Raw genomic sequence first — 15,588 nt, forward strand, 5'->3', positions numbered from 1 at the left:
ATTAAATATATTAAGTCCAGAATCTACAAATAAAAAATAGACTCCTTTCCAGAAGTTACAGTAAGTTCTTCAACATATTTAGAGGCAGGTATTGGGAAGTACGACTACATCAGTTATAGTCACTGTTAATTTCAAAGGACAAATACATGGGATTTTACTTCTGCACATACTATTGCAATTGTATTATTTATTTAATTAGTATTAAAATATAAGCTAATTATAACCAATTCAGTTCCTTAGCATGTGTCTACACTTCAGCCTGCTGCCCAGTGTAAATATGAGCCAGCTTGCCTGCCAAGAACAGTCTGTCTACTTCAGCCAAGAAGTGGGGCAAATAAGCTCTGCTGGTACAGGTAGGCACTTTCCAGGCTCCAACCTGGCTTGCTTATAACAACTTTAGATTTTACTATATCGCACTGTTGCTGGCAGTGTTGACATACCCTCATTTTAATAACTCTGTGGACAGCAAGAAGCCATCAGCAAAACACACCGTGGTTCTCAAAAACAGCTTCAGAGCTGTGAGCTGCTAGTGAATAGCAGTCTCTGTGAGAGCAGCATGATTTATAATCGGTATACAGAGCCCCTGTGATTAATATTCATGCTACATATCCCAGAATAAATAGGAGATGCCAGTCTGATCCAAAGCCCTCTGAAATTGATGGAAACCTTTCCATTGACTGCAATGGGCTCTGGGTCAAGCCCCAAGCGTCCAAGTGTGTTTATACCTCTTAAAAAAGAAGGAATTCATTCTCCACATGCTTCAGTCCCTCACATTTATTGTCGGTGAACCTCTGGCAAAAGAATGCCTTCCTCTGCAATGGGACTCTCGCTGAACCAGTAGGAGCTATATATACAGAGACTGAGGACATAATCTCAATGTAAAACCAATAACAAATTGGAAAGAAACTTGATTTTGAAACCACACAAGACGAAATTTAGTGAGAAAGCAAATCTTTCTTCCTAAGAAATACAAAAATAACTCAGGTTTTGTATGCCTGCAGGTTAAGAAGGAAATTTTCGATGAGGCACATTGAACCTTCGTAATATACATTAAAAAAACCACTCATGTAAATCTAATACCATTATAACCATCTTCCTTAACACTGTAATTATAGCCTCCAAGGGTAAGTACACGAATGGTAAATTAAATATGGCCATTTAAATTATTTTATGCAAAGCAAAGATTTTTTTTACTTATTAAAGGAATTTAATACTACTTACAGGTGTCCTTGTTAAATGCAGATTGACAATGAAATTAAAGAATCAAACCTCATTTATTTTTATGCTACTTTATAAATTTTCTGAAGTCCAAGTCCTCTCACAATAGCATACAGTAATTGGATTAAAACTACCTTCACATACTTTCCACCACATCTTTTACATGAAACCTTGCAAAACCCACAATGTCTATATAATCACTTTACAGTGATTATCAAAAAAACACTATGGAATTAAATAAAAGTGGATTGATATGGATCCTCCTCCACAAACAATAAAATCCTAGCACCATACAAAATATCATGATTTAAAACTGAGTGCTGGCTCTCCTTCTCTCTCTTTCTTTCATTTTGATAACCAAACAAATTATTTTCCAAAGCACGACTGTTAATATGCAGATTGGTTTCCAGAGTAGTTTTCGATAATAATTTTTTTCTTGCATTTTGCTTCAAGAAGAAAAATATGAAGTAAAAAAAAAAAAAAGAAAAAGGAAAAAGATACAGGAAATAAAGTCCTAAGGTCAATTAACAGTGAGTCCCCACGGAGGCAAAAGTGGACATCTCACGACGGATGGTGCTGAAAGGGGAGAGCTCCAGTTCTGTGGTGTATTCATTGTCATTGTCATCACTTGTCACTGTTGAAGACTTCTGGATGCATTCATCACAACAGCAACAGCAACACTCCATAAAGGCCCGGCTGAAAGGTTTACAGAGACAGAAAAGGAGAACTGGGGTAACACAGGACTTAAAGAACAAAAGGAACTGACTAATGAGATGGAGGAGGTCCATAGTCTGCCGAGAGACCCCTGTGGACATGTAGGCAGTCACAATGTTGCAAATGTTTTCAGGAATGATGCAAAACCCATATAAAATGGTCAAAGCCACCACTGTGCAGTTCATCTGACTTTCCAGCTGAATTTGTCGCTTGTTCCCCCTTGTGCAAGCCTTTTCTGCCCTCCTGATTTTCCTCGCTGTTACCAGCGAGCAGGTAATAGTGAAAAGGGTAGGTAAACAAAAATAGCAGCCAAAGTACCACCAGAGTCTTGCTCCATCGTAAGTAAGAGCTAACACGTAGATGGTGTCAGGTAGCGCGGTGGATATCTTCACCACGCACCGCTCCCCCGGTGGGCTGCCGCTGTATTCGGGGTCCTCCTTTGCCAGCTGGCGCAGCACAACCTCCGGCAGGGCCAGCAGCAGCGCGCCCACCCAGATGACGGCCAGCTTGGCAGTCGTCGAGGTGCAGTTTTCGATCATCTCGTAATACATCTGCACATTGGTGGCGGCACGAAATCGGTCAATGCAGAGGGCGCACAGTGTGAATGTGGTGACTCCGAGAGAAGCTACCTGGGGAGGAGAAAAGGGAATGCAAGTTAATACAGGTGCTGTCTGGGGGAAAAAAAAAAAAAAAGGGGGGGGGGGAAAAAAGGGCAGCTACAAGGGTACAATCCATTATTCAGTGGAGAGTGGGAAAATTTCACCTCCTTCCAAAGTCCCCTGTTGATGGCAGTCTTCTTAGAGATGGAAGATGAAGGCCTGAACTCACTCAGGCTGAAGAGGGAATTAATTTATTTTACATTGGATGAAGGCTCTTAACATTGAGCTGTTCTCTGGAAGAGGTTTATACTCTTTCATAGTTAGAGAGCTCTATTTGTACTCTGAAACATCAGTCAGCTCTAGCCCCTTGACTGACAAAGGCAAAGGAAAACCTAGTTTAGGGGTATCAGTGTAGGAGACAGTTAAGCACCATGATGCTGAGCACCATCCAAAGAAGCATCACAGACAGAACTCAGCTTCCAGTGTTTGCTGAACTATCATCCAGCATGCATCTCAAAAGAGTGCATCCTGTTTTTCTGCCCACAAATATTTATTTCAGCTTAGTGTCATCCTCTCCTGGAGGCCCATGCAAGCATCTGTGCAATGCTGAGTGGAAAAAAATTGAGGAACTGACCAATATGTAAAACTAAACCCCTTCCCCCCTGCCATTTTTCTAAGGGGTGTTTTTCAGAAAGATCAGTTCCACCACAAGGGTTGGAATTTAAAGTCAAAAGGGGAGGGATGGGAGAGTCTTCCTTCAGCAGAAGTATGAACTTATGCCCATATCACATGTTCATCAAGCATGCAGGGGATCATAACATCAAAACTTTCCATATCTACAAAAATTAGGAACCTTGTGGATTAGGCATCTACTGAATGCAGTAGGGTCTAAGAACTGTTTTTGTGGACTTAGGCTTTTAAGTGAAATTTTGATGGGATGTAGGCACATAAAGTCATCCCATACTGTGAGTTCAAAGAGACTGTATCTGCAACCTTCAGACTTCTAGAGCCTGTACAAAACCAACCTTCCCTATAATAATTAAGCTTTAATAATCTATTTTCAACATTTCATTTAGAAAAAAATCACAGGAAAATCTAGGCTTAATTTCATAGGAAACATCCTGTGGAAGAATGTACTGCAGGCCAGAAGAAATGGCAGAAGTTTCGTTGTTTAAATTATTTGAAGATGGATTGGACACAGCTCTCAATTGTATACTGTAAGGAGCAAGTACAAAGCAATGCATATGTTCTCTAGCTTTAATAACCATCATTCTATGCATGAACAGAAATCTTGTACTGTCATGAAACATAATTTCCTATCATTTTATCCTGTTTATAATTAAATTTCCTAAAAAGAAATTTGCAAGAAGACTATATACATTTTGGCCTAATCCTATTTCCAATAAATTCAACTTCAATTCAAATTCAAAGCAGAACTCCCATTAACTTCAACTGGAGAAAGATTAGGTGCCCTGTTGCATTCTAATTCATTTATTTTCTTGGGTTTGCATGCTTGTGTTATGCTGAAAATGTGTTGATGCAAAAGAAACGAAACTGTTAAATAATATTCTTAATAAATGTAAAGAATGCTTACTTTTATCATGAATAAACCATGTGTCTGTGCAATTAACTGGGAAATCTAGAGTAATATTAGGCAGTTCACTATAATTTTGCTTACCCAAATTTGATGTGCAATGAGATATTTAAATTTCATATAGGTAGATTTAAAAAAATACTTTCTGATTTCCACCATAATTTTGAAATATTCCTGTTTATGCATCTCTTGTAAAGAGTTCTGCGAAGATAAATAGTACAATAATGCACAATTATATAAATGTATCATTAATTTTGGCCTTCAATATTTAATGGCCATATCAGATTGCTAAAATTGAATATCACTGAAAAATATTAGGCACTTGGGATTAGAGCTGTCAGGCATTGGCTTAGTTGGAGAACTCTCTGAAGCAGCTTCCTAAAAGATGGAATGAGTGAGATGCAATCTCTTACTAATTAACTTGCAGGAATATTTAATGATGACAAAACAGTACTGTAAACATTTTTAATAGGCAAACCTATTGATTTAGGAAGTTAAACTGTCTGACAAGATTCAAAGAAAGTTTGGTAAATACAGCAAAAAATAAAAACAATTAAAGAAAAATTACAGTTACAGGGAAATCTTAATGAACAGCGATAAACTTAGCTAATGAAAGATAATTTTCATGTACCACTGCTGGGAGTCAGGTTTTTAAATTCAAGACTACAGACTTTGTTTCTAAAACATTTAAATGTGTGTGCAGTCTTCAAATTCCTTAGAGTGACAGCAAAACCTGTAGCCAGAACATCCAACATGAATAACAAAAGGGTCAGGACTCAGCTCTCTACAATTACAGGAGACAGGGAAATAACTGAGATTCAGGAATGAATAGGGATTGAAATAAAAATCAGCAGAACAGAAAAAAATCTGAGGGTTTGTACCTTAACATTTCCTCTTTCAGCTCTTATGTGAGCCTCTTCCCCCACCCCCAACGCACACGCTTTTATTGCCTTAGCATTTCATTGCAAACAGGCTGGTATACAGTGGCTAAGACATTAAAACTCTGCAGCTGTTAAGGCTGGACTAATGAAAGAAGACATGCCTACCATGAACAAACATAACCTACGGGGTTCCTGTCACATTAATTGACCAACAACTTGGAGGTTTAAGACAGTGAAATAGAGCAAGAGGAAACAACTAAGAACAGTGGAAGTCGGCTTTGAAAACTCTCCCGTGGATTTACTGATGAAACAAGCTAAACAAAGCTAGTGTTTCTCTGGAACAGGCAATGGTTTCCTATTTTCTGAAGATTAACAGAGTTAGTGATGCCATGGAAAAACTTGCAAAAAACAAACAAACACTGCCAAGCAGATGAACAGGGATTCGCTCCAGCTGACTTGCTCAAAGGCAGTACAGCAATTTAAGGGTCTGATTACTTACCCCACATCGCAGGCTATGAGTAATAGCCCGCAAAATCAATGGGTGCTGCTCACAACCTATGTGGGCGAGAACTGGGACGTGCATTCTGCATGTTCACACAAATTCAGTTTAGGGGTGTTTCTTCATACCAGTCATACTAATAATTAGGGTTAAGCTGAAAACGTGGAAGAAGCCAGAGAAGTTTCCTTTTTAATCTGTTACATTCCCCTGAAATAACCACAGAATTAAGATAATTCATTCAATGGGGAGTAGGTAAAGGACAAAGTAACAAAACCTAAAGTGGTGCAAAGCTGCATGGAGTTTAATAGTGCTCTTCTTCTTGTAACAGCTGAGTTTCTGATATGCTGATTATGCTGTTGTGGTTTTAATTCCAACAACCTGGCAGGAAATGAGGCAAGGCAAGGGAGAGTCAGGCTCAGTAGTTTTTGATCGTCACTTAGTTGTCTGATTTATTTCCATATGGTCCCTATGAAGATTCTCCTTCAGTCTCTAGACATTCAGGATGACACTAGTTTACACCTTTCTCTTACTGATGATATCAGAAAAGTCCCCAAGTTTCTAACTGAATGACCATGGATCTGCTTTGAGGAGGTGGTGAAGCAACCCCTGCTTTGAGGAGGTGCCCACACTATTTGGGCAGAGAACCGCTGTTGAAGGGATCACCAGCTACAGCATACACGCACAAAAGAAGACGTTATTGTTACAAGAGAGTCTCTTAATACTGTTGCTCCTTTAAAAGCAGTGACAGGGATGTTAGTGGGCACCGTGATGCTCCTTTGAGACACTGTAAAACCTTTGGTCATTAGCTCACCAGCTATTAGTCAACTCTGTCAAAACTCATTTGGGGAACTGAGGCCAGAAAGAACAATGGTAAACTCATAAAATACTCAGCTTAATTGCATCAGTTCTCCTCTCCATCCCTCCAGCATACCCATTCCCCTTTCACAAACTTTAACAATTACCCAAATGTTCCCAGGCCTTCCCTGGCCTGTCCTACTTCTTCTCCTGGCTGTGGTCCCACAGCTCTTGGCCCTGGCCTGTAGGACCAGAGCCTCTGGCTGACCAGGGAAGCAGTGCAGATGTAGTACAGTGAGCAGTGCCAGTGGAAATAAGACTCTGAATTCTCTCTCTCACTAATATCTGCTTGACTAGATAAAGGTAATGAAAACAAAACCAGAGATGAGATCAGAAAAGGTGACTTGGGTGAAAAGGTCAATGAAGACCAAATCCTGTGAGTGAATATAAAAGAGAGGTTGGGTCACTCAAACCAGTAAGATGAAGACCAAGAAGTGATACTGCTGCTATCTACAAATAAGTCTATCTTGACACATAAAAGTTAGTTAAGCTGAAGGACAGTGAATATAACAGAATGGGAATCAACCAGCCATGAGCAACTTGAGGCTGGAAATGAGAGGGACCATTAATCATCTCAGGCATCATGTTCTCAAGCATGCCTTCTGATGGAGAAGTGAGGGGAAACAATGTAGACTGAGTTTATACGGAACAAGATAAAATAAAGGACTTATAAGAAGTGGCTGCTTCTACCAGCTAAAGCTGGATTTTCTAAGATGAAATATATTTTATGTTGATAACACAGAGTTTCTTAAACTACATAGCACTCTTCCTTCCTTTGTTACAAGGGAGGATGGGTACTTGAAACATTTTCCAGTTGTAATAGGAAAGCTGAACTACAGAAAAGGTTGGTGACTACTAGCCAAGCCATCTCTGAGCTCTGTGACACCCTGTAGACTCTTTATGTCCATTCCTGTTATATCACATAAACGACTAATTTTTTTCCCCCAAGCCATTATAGTCTATCATCTTATTATGGCTGTTCTATATCCACATCAAACTTCATAGCTTTAGAGCATGTTAATGCAACATACCACGGTGGGTCTTGCAGACTTGTCAGTTTTGCCTAAGATAAATAAAGTTAGTAGACTGCAATACTTTTTTTGTGCTACTCTACACTTACAGTACAGAGTCCGATAATAAGACTGGACTACTGCAAAATAAAAGGGCATCCCAATGCAAACAATTATTTAATTGTTTAAGTTTATCTAGATTTCTGGTTGCTGTTCTTTCAATTAAAAGAAAACACCAACCCCCAAATGAAAACCCGACAGTCATTACTATAAAAGAACAAAAATAAATGAATATAATATCTCTATATTTCTTACATGAAGTGCTATTAAACATCAATTATGCTTTAAAATGGGTAAGGGTCGCTCAGTTAAAACAGTACCGTGGTGCAGCAGAAGTAATTCAGTAGCTAAGGAGTACTGGGACCAGGGTACCTCTCTGACATTAGCAATTAGCCTAAGCATCCTGGATGAAAACCTATGTCACCTTAATTACCTAAAAGAAAGATGGTAATTCTGGAAACTACTATCATGGAGATGTCCTACACACGTGGAACAATGGATACAATATGGTTGTTTCCTTTGTAGTACTATCAACATTCATATCAGGGAGACATAGAGCACCTGTGCTTTGTGTGTTTCTTATCCTTCTGTATATCCTAAGAGTAATAGTGTTCAGAATCAGAATCTACTTCCAAGAGCTGCTCCTGAATTCTGTTGGAAGCGAAAGCCAATCAGACTGTCAGGGCACTGGAAATACTCATTAGTACACCACATGCTTATCCAGAGGGTTGGAAAAATCACAAACCACAAAAGTGTTTAATTTTTGTTCATTTTCTTGTTTGCAATCTACCATGCTACCATGTAAGTAAATTTAATTTACTTTTTTTTTTTTTTTTTAATAAAGAAATGAGTGCCATTCTCCACTGAGGATCAAATTCTCATCATGCTACACAAGGGACTCCTGCACTAATTCTTAATATTAGCAGCATGGAACTGCTGCTAAAAATCTGCCTCTTCCTCCTTTGCAGGAAAAATTCTGTCATACGGACAAATGACGTCCCAGTGCTCAGAGCAGAGTCAATGATGCCGGGATAGCAGATGCTGCCTTTTTCTCTCCACACATATGTAACTTAAATATTACTGACCCAATTTTAAACCTAGTCTGACACAAGTTCATTTCCATGCTGAAACACCACATGCAAAGTTTAAGCCAAAAGCAAATTTTTATGGACAACTTATAAGCCCCTAAGGACAGGGTTTGCAGAGAAAAGAAAGACTGGCACAACAGCCAACATGGCAGCTACTACCATCATGCCATTAATACCTAAAGGGCAGAGATATATTAACACTTTTGTTTTAAATAATTATTTATTGCGTGATAAGTGCTGAAGATATTCTGCTCAGTAAAAGACACATGTAGCCATTGCCCTAGAAAACTCTCAGTATGAAGCTTTCAAACTGCAAACCTCTCTGAGGATCTTTGTCTATGACCCAGAGGACTTACTGGAGATTCAGGAGCCTAGCTCTGACTAGAGTCAAAGAAGAGACATAAAGAAGATGCTGCACAACAAAAGACACAGAAAAGACAGATAATACATAGCTTTTATAAACTCCCATAAAAAATTTATTTGCTTCCCTAAAGTGAAACTTAAAATAAGGATCTCTTCTGACAGGTTTGGAACAGGCAGAGAACGGCCACTTTCTTTGCGCCTCTCACTTGCCTCTACCAAGCAAAAGAGAGAAAGGGGAAAAAGCGTCACCGCAAATTGCCCTGGAGGGTCAGCTCCAGGAAAAGAGAGCAATTTGTATTCCAGGCCAAATCAATCCTTATGCTTTCTACTAAGAATACTAATTGTGATAGCTTTCCTGAGCTGGAAGTTACCCACCAGAAACAGGAGTGATGCCACAAATTGATTGCCAAACGCGCATGCAGAGACTGGGCATCAGATTTCAGAGGCTTTCACTATCGTCCTGCTCCAGAGTCAAGCCAGTGTCGTATGCACGATGTGGTCCAGACGAGGACACCACAAACTTTATCTTTCTCTTCTTTGTGCGGGGTATGAGAAAGGCAGAGGGGCTCATGTTTATTAGCACTCAGCAGGGCTGAGTACCATCACTGGCCTCGGCAACTTCTTGCTCTGCACTGGACTGCACAAGACGATAAATCAGCCTCTGCAAACCCTCGTTCTAGGCACTTCCCCAGTTCTAAATCCTGACTCCACTCTAAGTACCTTGTCTCAATCTGCCAGCATAGAAAATGCTGTTTACTTCCAACAACCTCTCTTAACTCCTCAAGCTTCTAGAGTAACCTCCAAGAGCAGAACGCACACAACTCAAGCAAGCTTCCTTTTAAAGCCCAAAAGATAGTTTCTAGTCCTAGTTGACACAATCTTGAGCAAGCTGCAACTTCCTTAACCTCTTCACTATTGGCTTCCAGCATTAAAATAAAAAATAAAAATGCTACTTCACAGGCCTGTTAAATATAACAGATGTGAAATATATAGCAGCACAGCAAAACTACTGATTTTGTCAACACCCACACTTCCTTCTCATAAGGCCTAGCATAAATCTGTAAGTAGGGGAACTGGAACTATAGTGTTCCGTACTCCTTTTTTTTCCCCTAGTCCTTTTGCTGAAAAGACCAAACTGTGATACAATATATGGCTGAAATGACTGCTTAATGTACTTGGTCACTGCAGATCTTTATTAGGTATGGGAGAACTGCCCTTTATACTGTGGAGACTTTCTGCTGCTGGAAGCTCAACATTTACCTATACAAATGTGCTTGAACATATCATAAAACATTTTCCCCAGACTCTGTGCATGTGTGTTATCACTGGCAACAGATGCTTTGTTGAAATTCTGCACAATACCCATTAAACAGCACAAATAAAAAACAATTGTCCACAAGAGGGTAAACTAAGAAAACTCCAGGTTCCTCACTGGGATCACCTGAAACCTTCAAACACAATACAAAGCATGCTTAAGTTATGTTAAAATGTTGTGATCATTGTATCACTTGCTCTGGATAATCAGACATCCCCTGGTTCCTTAGTTCTGAAAGTACAAGCTGATATGACAGAGGGCTCAGTCCAATAAGGGTCTTTGATGCTTGAAAGTGAGATATTTCTGGATCTACAACTCGGTGAGGCACGTAGCTCCCTAAACAGCATATAAGAACTGGTGTGCAAAAAAAGAGATGTAAAGCATGGAACAAAGAGACACTTGAAAAAGCAAAACGCTGGGCTACTTTACAGAAAACACGGACAACAGCTTAAAATTTGTCCATCTTCAGGAAGATGCTTCTATTTGTATCCCAGGAAGGTCTGGAAACCTGTCCTGAAGATAGCTGTCTACAGCTTTCCTCTCAAGGAGCTCAGAAGACTTCATCCTTCTCCCATTGTGTGAGAAGGGGATGAGCCCGCCCAGGTGAGTTACAACGAGAGAGAAGACAGTGTTGTTCAGCTGTCAGATGAGCGCACTGCTGTGAATAATCCTTGACAGAGCATGGAGGAGCAGCTGTTCATGGGGCAGATTTCATGATTTCATCTGCATCGCTCCTGGTGGTGTCAGTGTCACTGTATAACGCCTGTGAGGTTAGAACAACACTTGCAAAGTGGTGAACCTCTGCTCTAACTGCCTTCTCCATCTCAGCAGGGTCAAATCCTGATTTGCAGGACAGTGTCCTTCTTGCCAAGCTTGAGGCGAGCTGTGGAGAGTTACAGTCCAGCAGTGGTGTTCAATATCTGCCACTCATGGCTATAGTTTACACAGGGGGAAATCCAGCCTTTTAGTTACTACTCCCAGGGTGCCGAACATACCTTACATACATGAGCAGTATATTTAACAACTACTGAATGAAAAATATACAACTCTGGGAGCAACACAGAACCCCAAGGCTATATCTTTTTAGATCTCTATCTCAGATATAAATTAATTAAATTTCCTCAGGGACAAGGAGAATGCTTCACTTTTAGACCCCAGTAATAATTAAGCCTAATACAGGCACCATGCTACTGGTCCATCATGACTGGATTGGTGCCAGTTCTTGAATAAGACTTCAACTCTAGACATCTACAGAACTTTAAAGTAAAAAATAAGGTGTCACTAAAGTATAAAGGGGGGATAGCAGGAGTTGAATGTTTTTCAGGATTACGGTTTTGAATTTCAGCAACTACATTTTGGCTAAATTACTTTCAGTTTGACAAACTCTTTAGTGCTCAAATCTGCACAGCATAAGCAACTAATTTTGAAGAACAGCGTGGCCATGCAAATAATTTCAATTACTGATCTTTAATTAGAACCAACATTAGAAAGAATTATTTCTATTTTGTATGTGGATGCACCAAAAAAAGGGTTAGGAAGCATAAAATGTCACTACAGGGAAGTCTTGAAAACACTTAAACTACACTACCCACTTTAACTGAAACGGTTACACTTTAAGTGAAACAGTACTACTTATTTTATTGGTTAACAAAGTAGTCCCAGAACCCAATTCAGAAGTTTTAAAAGCTCCTACTACTATCAGTTTCTCAAGAAATGGATATTTACTCCTTCATATCTTCTTCAATGCAAATCAATTAAGTGTACTCTGAGTGTTTCAAATGTCGTGGTATACTACTGGCCTTGAATTCATCTAAGCGTAGTACAGCTCCACCCTTTGTCCAATACCACCAGTAATAAAGTGTATCACATACGAAAGAAGTAGTGACAATTTAGTGGCACATCTTTCTAAACACTTCCTTAAAAATACCAGTTGACAGTTAATTAGGTATTACTATGTACCAATGTGCTGTTGAAACTGATATTCTGTGTATTATTAACAAGTTAGGTTTTGTTTGTGGAGGGGGTGGGTTTTGGTTGTTTGTTTTTTTTTTTTTTTTCCTAATATCTCATTCTTAGGACAAGAGAATCAACAGTTACTTCTTCAGCTTTCAGTTACAGAATAATGTTGAACATAAGGTTTTGGGAATACAGCTGAGCCAGCCAGAATTACGGGTTACCACCCTACCAACAAGCTTCAGTGTTCAGTTCCAGTAAATAAATAAAGCGGACAACCTGAACGCTGCCGGCAGGACTCGGGCCAGCTGGCTGAGAGCTTCTTTGACAGAGCCTCTGAACAACTGCCAAGAAGCTGTGATTTAAATGGAGCTGGGGTCTTTTTTTTTTTTTTTTTTTTTTTTTTTAAGATAAGCTAAATAACTAAGTGTGAGATTTGAACGCTGAAGTATAAATTAAGAGTACATACATCCCATTGATGGTCCTTTTTACAACCACCTTCTTACAACCTCTCCCCAGTCACCCCCTCCATGCACTTTCCTGACTCACTTCACTTTAGGAAAACAACAAACATAAACAAAAAAACTTGAAATCTAATTCTGAGAGGATTCTTTGCCTTTCAGGATCACAAGGAGCAAGGAAAGTTTGGCAGAACTGGCGCGAGTGGAAGGGAGAGCTAGGCGCGCTCAGCCTGAGGCTACAGAAATCCCGATGCTGCTGGACCTGACGCGGCCGCAACCTCCTCCTGCCACTGCGGGGCCGGGCCGGGGCCCCGCTCTGCCCCGGGGGTGCCCGGGAAACCCAGCCCACGCCGCACCTGGGCGTCCCCGGGCCGGCAGCAATGAGAGGCCAAGGCCGGCGGCGGCGGAGGGACGGGAGGGGAGCTCGGGGGCCAGCGTCCCTCGGGCGCGCATCCCTACCCACCGCCATTACCTCGATGTACGGGACGATTTTGCAGGAGAAGTCTTCTAGGAGCCACTTCTTGGTGAGCTCCTGGAAGATGACCAGCGGCAGGCAGAAGAAGACGATGAGGAAGTCCCAGAAGGCCAGGTTGGCCAGCAGGGAGTTGGAGATGCTCCGCATGTAGTAGTTGTGGCAGACGATGCACATCACTGCCATGTTGCCCATGATGCCGATGCCGAAGATCACCACGGAGAGGCACATGACGGCGTAGGCGCCGTACGACTCCTCGGTCAGCGGGTAGAAGGGGTTGCGGAGGCGGGCGCGGCGCCCCGTGGCGTTGCCGCGGCCCCCGGCGCTGCCCTCGCCGCCGGCCGAGCCGTTCAGCGGCAGCCAGCGGGGGCCGCCCGCCGCGCCCCTCCCCGCCGCCGCGCCGGCTCCGCGCTCGCTACTCCGCGCCCGCCGCCGCCCGGCCCCCGCCGCCCCGCGGGAGGCGCAGCTGCCGCCCGGCCCCGCCGCTCCGCCGGGCGCGGCCTCGGCCCCGCGGGGGAGGGCTCCGCGCCCGGGGAGAGCCGCGGCCGCCCGCCGGCCCGGGGCGAGGGGCGTCGGGGCTGGCGGCGAGCGGGCGCGCTGCGGGGGCGCCGGCAGCCCGGCGGCCGCGGCGGGGGCCAGGGCGCAGGCGGCCCAGGCGCCCAGCACCTGGCAGAGCAGGGCGAGGGGGGCGCGGAGGGGCTGCATGGCTGGGAGGCGGCGGGGCTCGCCCGCTCCCCTTCAGAGGCGGCGGCCGCCCCGCTCGGCGGGGCTGGGAGCGGGAGACATGCCCGCCCGGCCCCCGCGGACAGGCTGCCTCGCCGCGGAGGGGGCAGCCGCGACGCCGCTGCCGCCGGAGCGCGGCTCCCGCTGCCGCCGGGGTCCGCCGCGGCAAGCGGGCGGCGCTGGGAGCGCGGCGAGCGGAGCGGCGGGGAGGCTCTTCCTGCCGCCTCCCGGGGCAGACCCGGAAAGTTGTGCCGCCGTCCTCGACGCGCCGAGTTAATGTAGCAAGTGCGGCGCCGGGAGGACCCCCCTCCGGCGCTCCGCCCTTTCCCGGGACCGCTGCCTCCTCCCCAGCTGCCGCACCGGCCGCGTGCTGCCTATTGACATCCTCCCGCCGCTGCGGGCTGTTGGTGGCTTTATTGGTGAGGAAAGGTCCCCTGTGGAAAACGCTTCCCCGCTCCGGATAATCGCAAACACTAATTCCTCCTCTCCGGCAACCTCGGAGGAAGCAGGTTGCTGCGCGCAGCTTAGGGTGTTTAAGAGCTTTGCAAAACTCTTGCCGGCATTAATCACCGCGCCGCCTAAGCGCTCGCACCGCGGCGGAGAGCGCTGAGAACGGCCGGGGCGGCAAAGTTGCTGCCGGCGCCGGGCGGGCGCAGCGCCGGGACCGACCCCTCGGGGCTGCTCCTGCCTCCCGAGCCGCCCGGGCAGGCGGGGGCTGGGCGGGGAGCAGCGAGGCGCTCTGCGGCGGGCTCCGCTCCCGCTCCCGGCTCCCCGCGGCTCCGGCCCCGCTCAGCCCGGTGCGGCTCGGCTCGGCTCTCGGCTCCGCCGCGGCTCCCGGGGCCGTGACGGGGAGGCGGGCGAGGAGCGCGGCGGCCCGCAGTGCGCAAGCGCCGCCCGGCGGCGCCGCGGGGCCGAGCCCCCGCCCGGCCCGGGCCCGGGCGCCGCCCGCCCGCCCGCCGGGGGAGCCGGGCGGCGGGGTGCGGGGACGGTGTGGGGGCCAGGCGAGCGCTGCCCTCCCCGCCCGCTCTCCCGCAGCCTCTCCCTACGGGGGTGCGCCGGCAGAAGCCGCTTCCCCGCTGCCGGCGCCCTCGCAGCCCGGGGCCCGCCGCCCCCGGGCGTCCCTGCAGCCTGCCGGCTCTCCCCGTGCTGCTGCCAGCGCCCCGCTCTGGCGGTCTGGCTGCCTGCCTCGGCTCGCAGGCGGCGGGGGGCCGGGGGGAGCGATGGGCGAGCCAAGCGCCTTGCTCCGGTGCGGGGAGTCTCGCACCCCGGCACGAATCCCGGGCGATGGGAGCAGAGGGAGAGAGGCGATGGGGGAAGCTGCCGGTATCTGGGTGGAAGATGAAGAGAGGTTTCACCAGCCCGTGAGGGCACCTTGCTGTAGGGGACAAGAGGGCACAGCTGGGGGGAGAAAGGGGTGTTCCCATATGAGAGCGCAAAATGAAGCGCAAGGGTGCCGGTGAAGGAGATGATGTTCAAAACATCACCCCCGCAGCTGAACGGCATCAGATGCGCCTCCACAGACTTTCAGTGCCTGGAGAGGCACGTCTACGTTTCTCTCCTGTTTTGAACATTTGTGTATGGTTTTATTTATTGGCTTTGTACAGTCAGATAAACTTCACAGCTCTTTCTCCTTGTTTCTCTGATTTTTATTTAGTTCAGGTGACTTCATAGCTTGCCAAATTTGGGTACAATAAATATTTCACTGTAAGTAGCCTTAAGGATTCTCTGTCGCCCTTGTTTCCATTTTTAAGAGTTTTAGTGTAGCTTATTCCCAACAGGTTTA

General features: G+C 45.3%; 1 protein-coding gene across 1 annotated transcript; it reads right to left on the bottom strand.

Moving 5' to 3' along the window:
* Positions 1-1,742: 1,742 nt before the first annotated feature.
* Positions 1,743-13,787, bottom strand: GPR37 (G protein-coupled receptor 37; the record flags this gene model as incomplete). The annotated part of the gene is made up of 2 exons (XM_082310634.1): positions 1,743-2,561; positions 13,083-13,787. The coding sequence occupies 2 exons, from the start codon at positions 13,785-13,787 to the stop codon at positions 1,743-1,745; spliced, it is 1,524 nt and encodes a 507-aa protein (XP_082166760.1).
* Positions 13,788-15,588: the final 1,801 nt, after the last annotated feature.

This window comes from Platalea leucorodia (genome assembly GCF_965183815.1).
Source record: "Platalea leucorodia genome assembly, chromosome: 4".
Lineage (NCBI taxonomy): Eukaryota > Metazoa > Chordata > Aves > Pelecaniformes > Threskiornithidae > Platalea > Platalea leucorodia.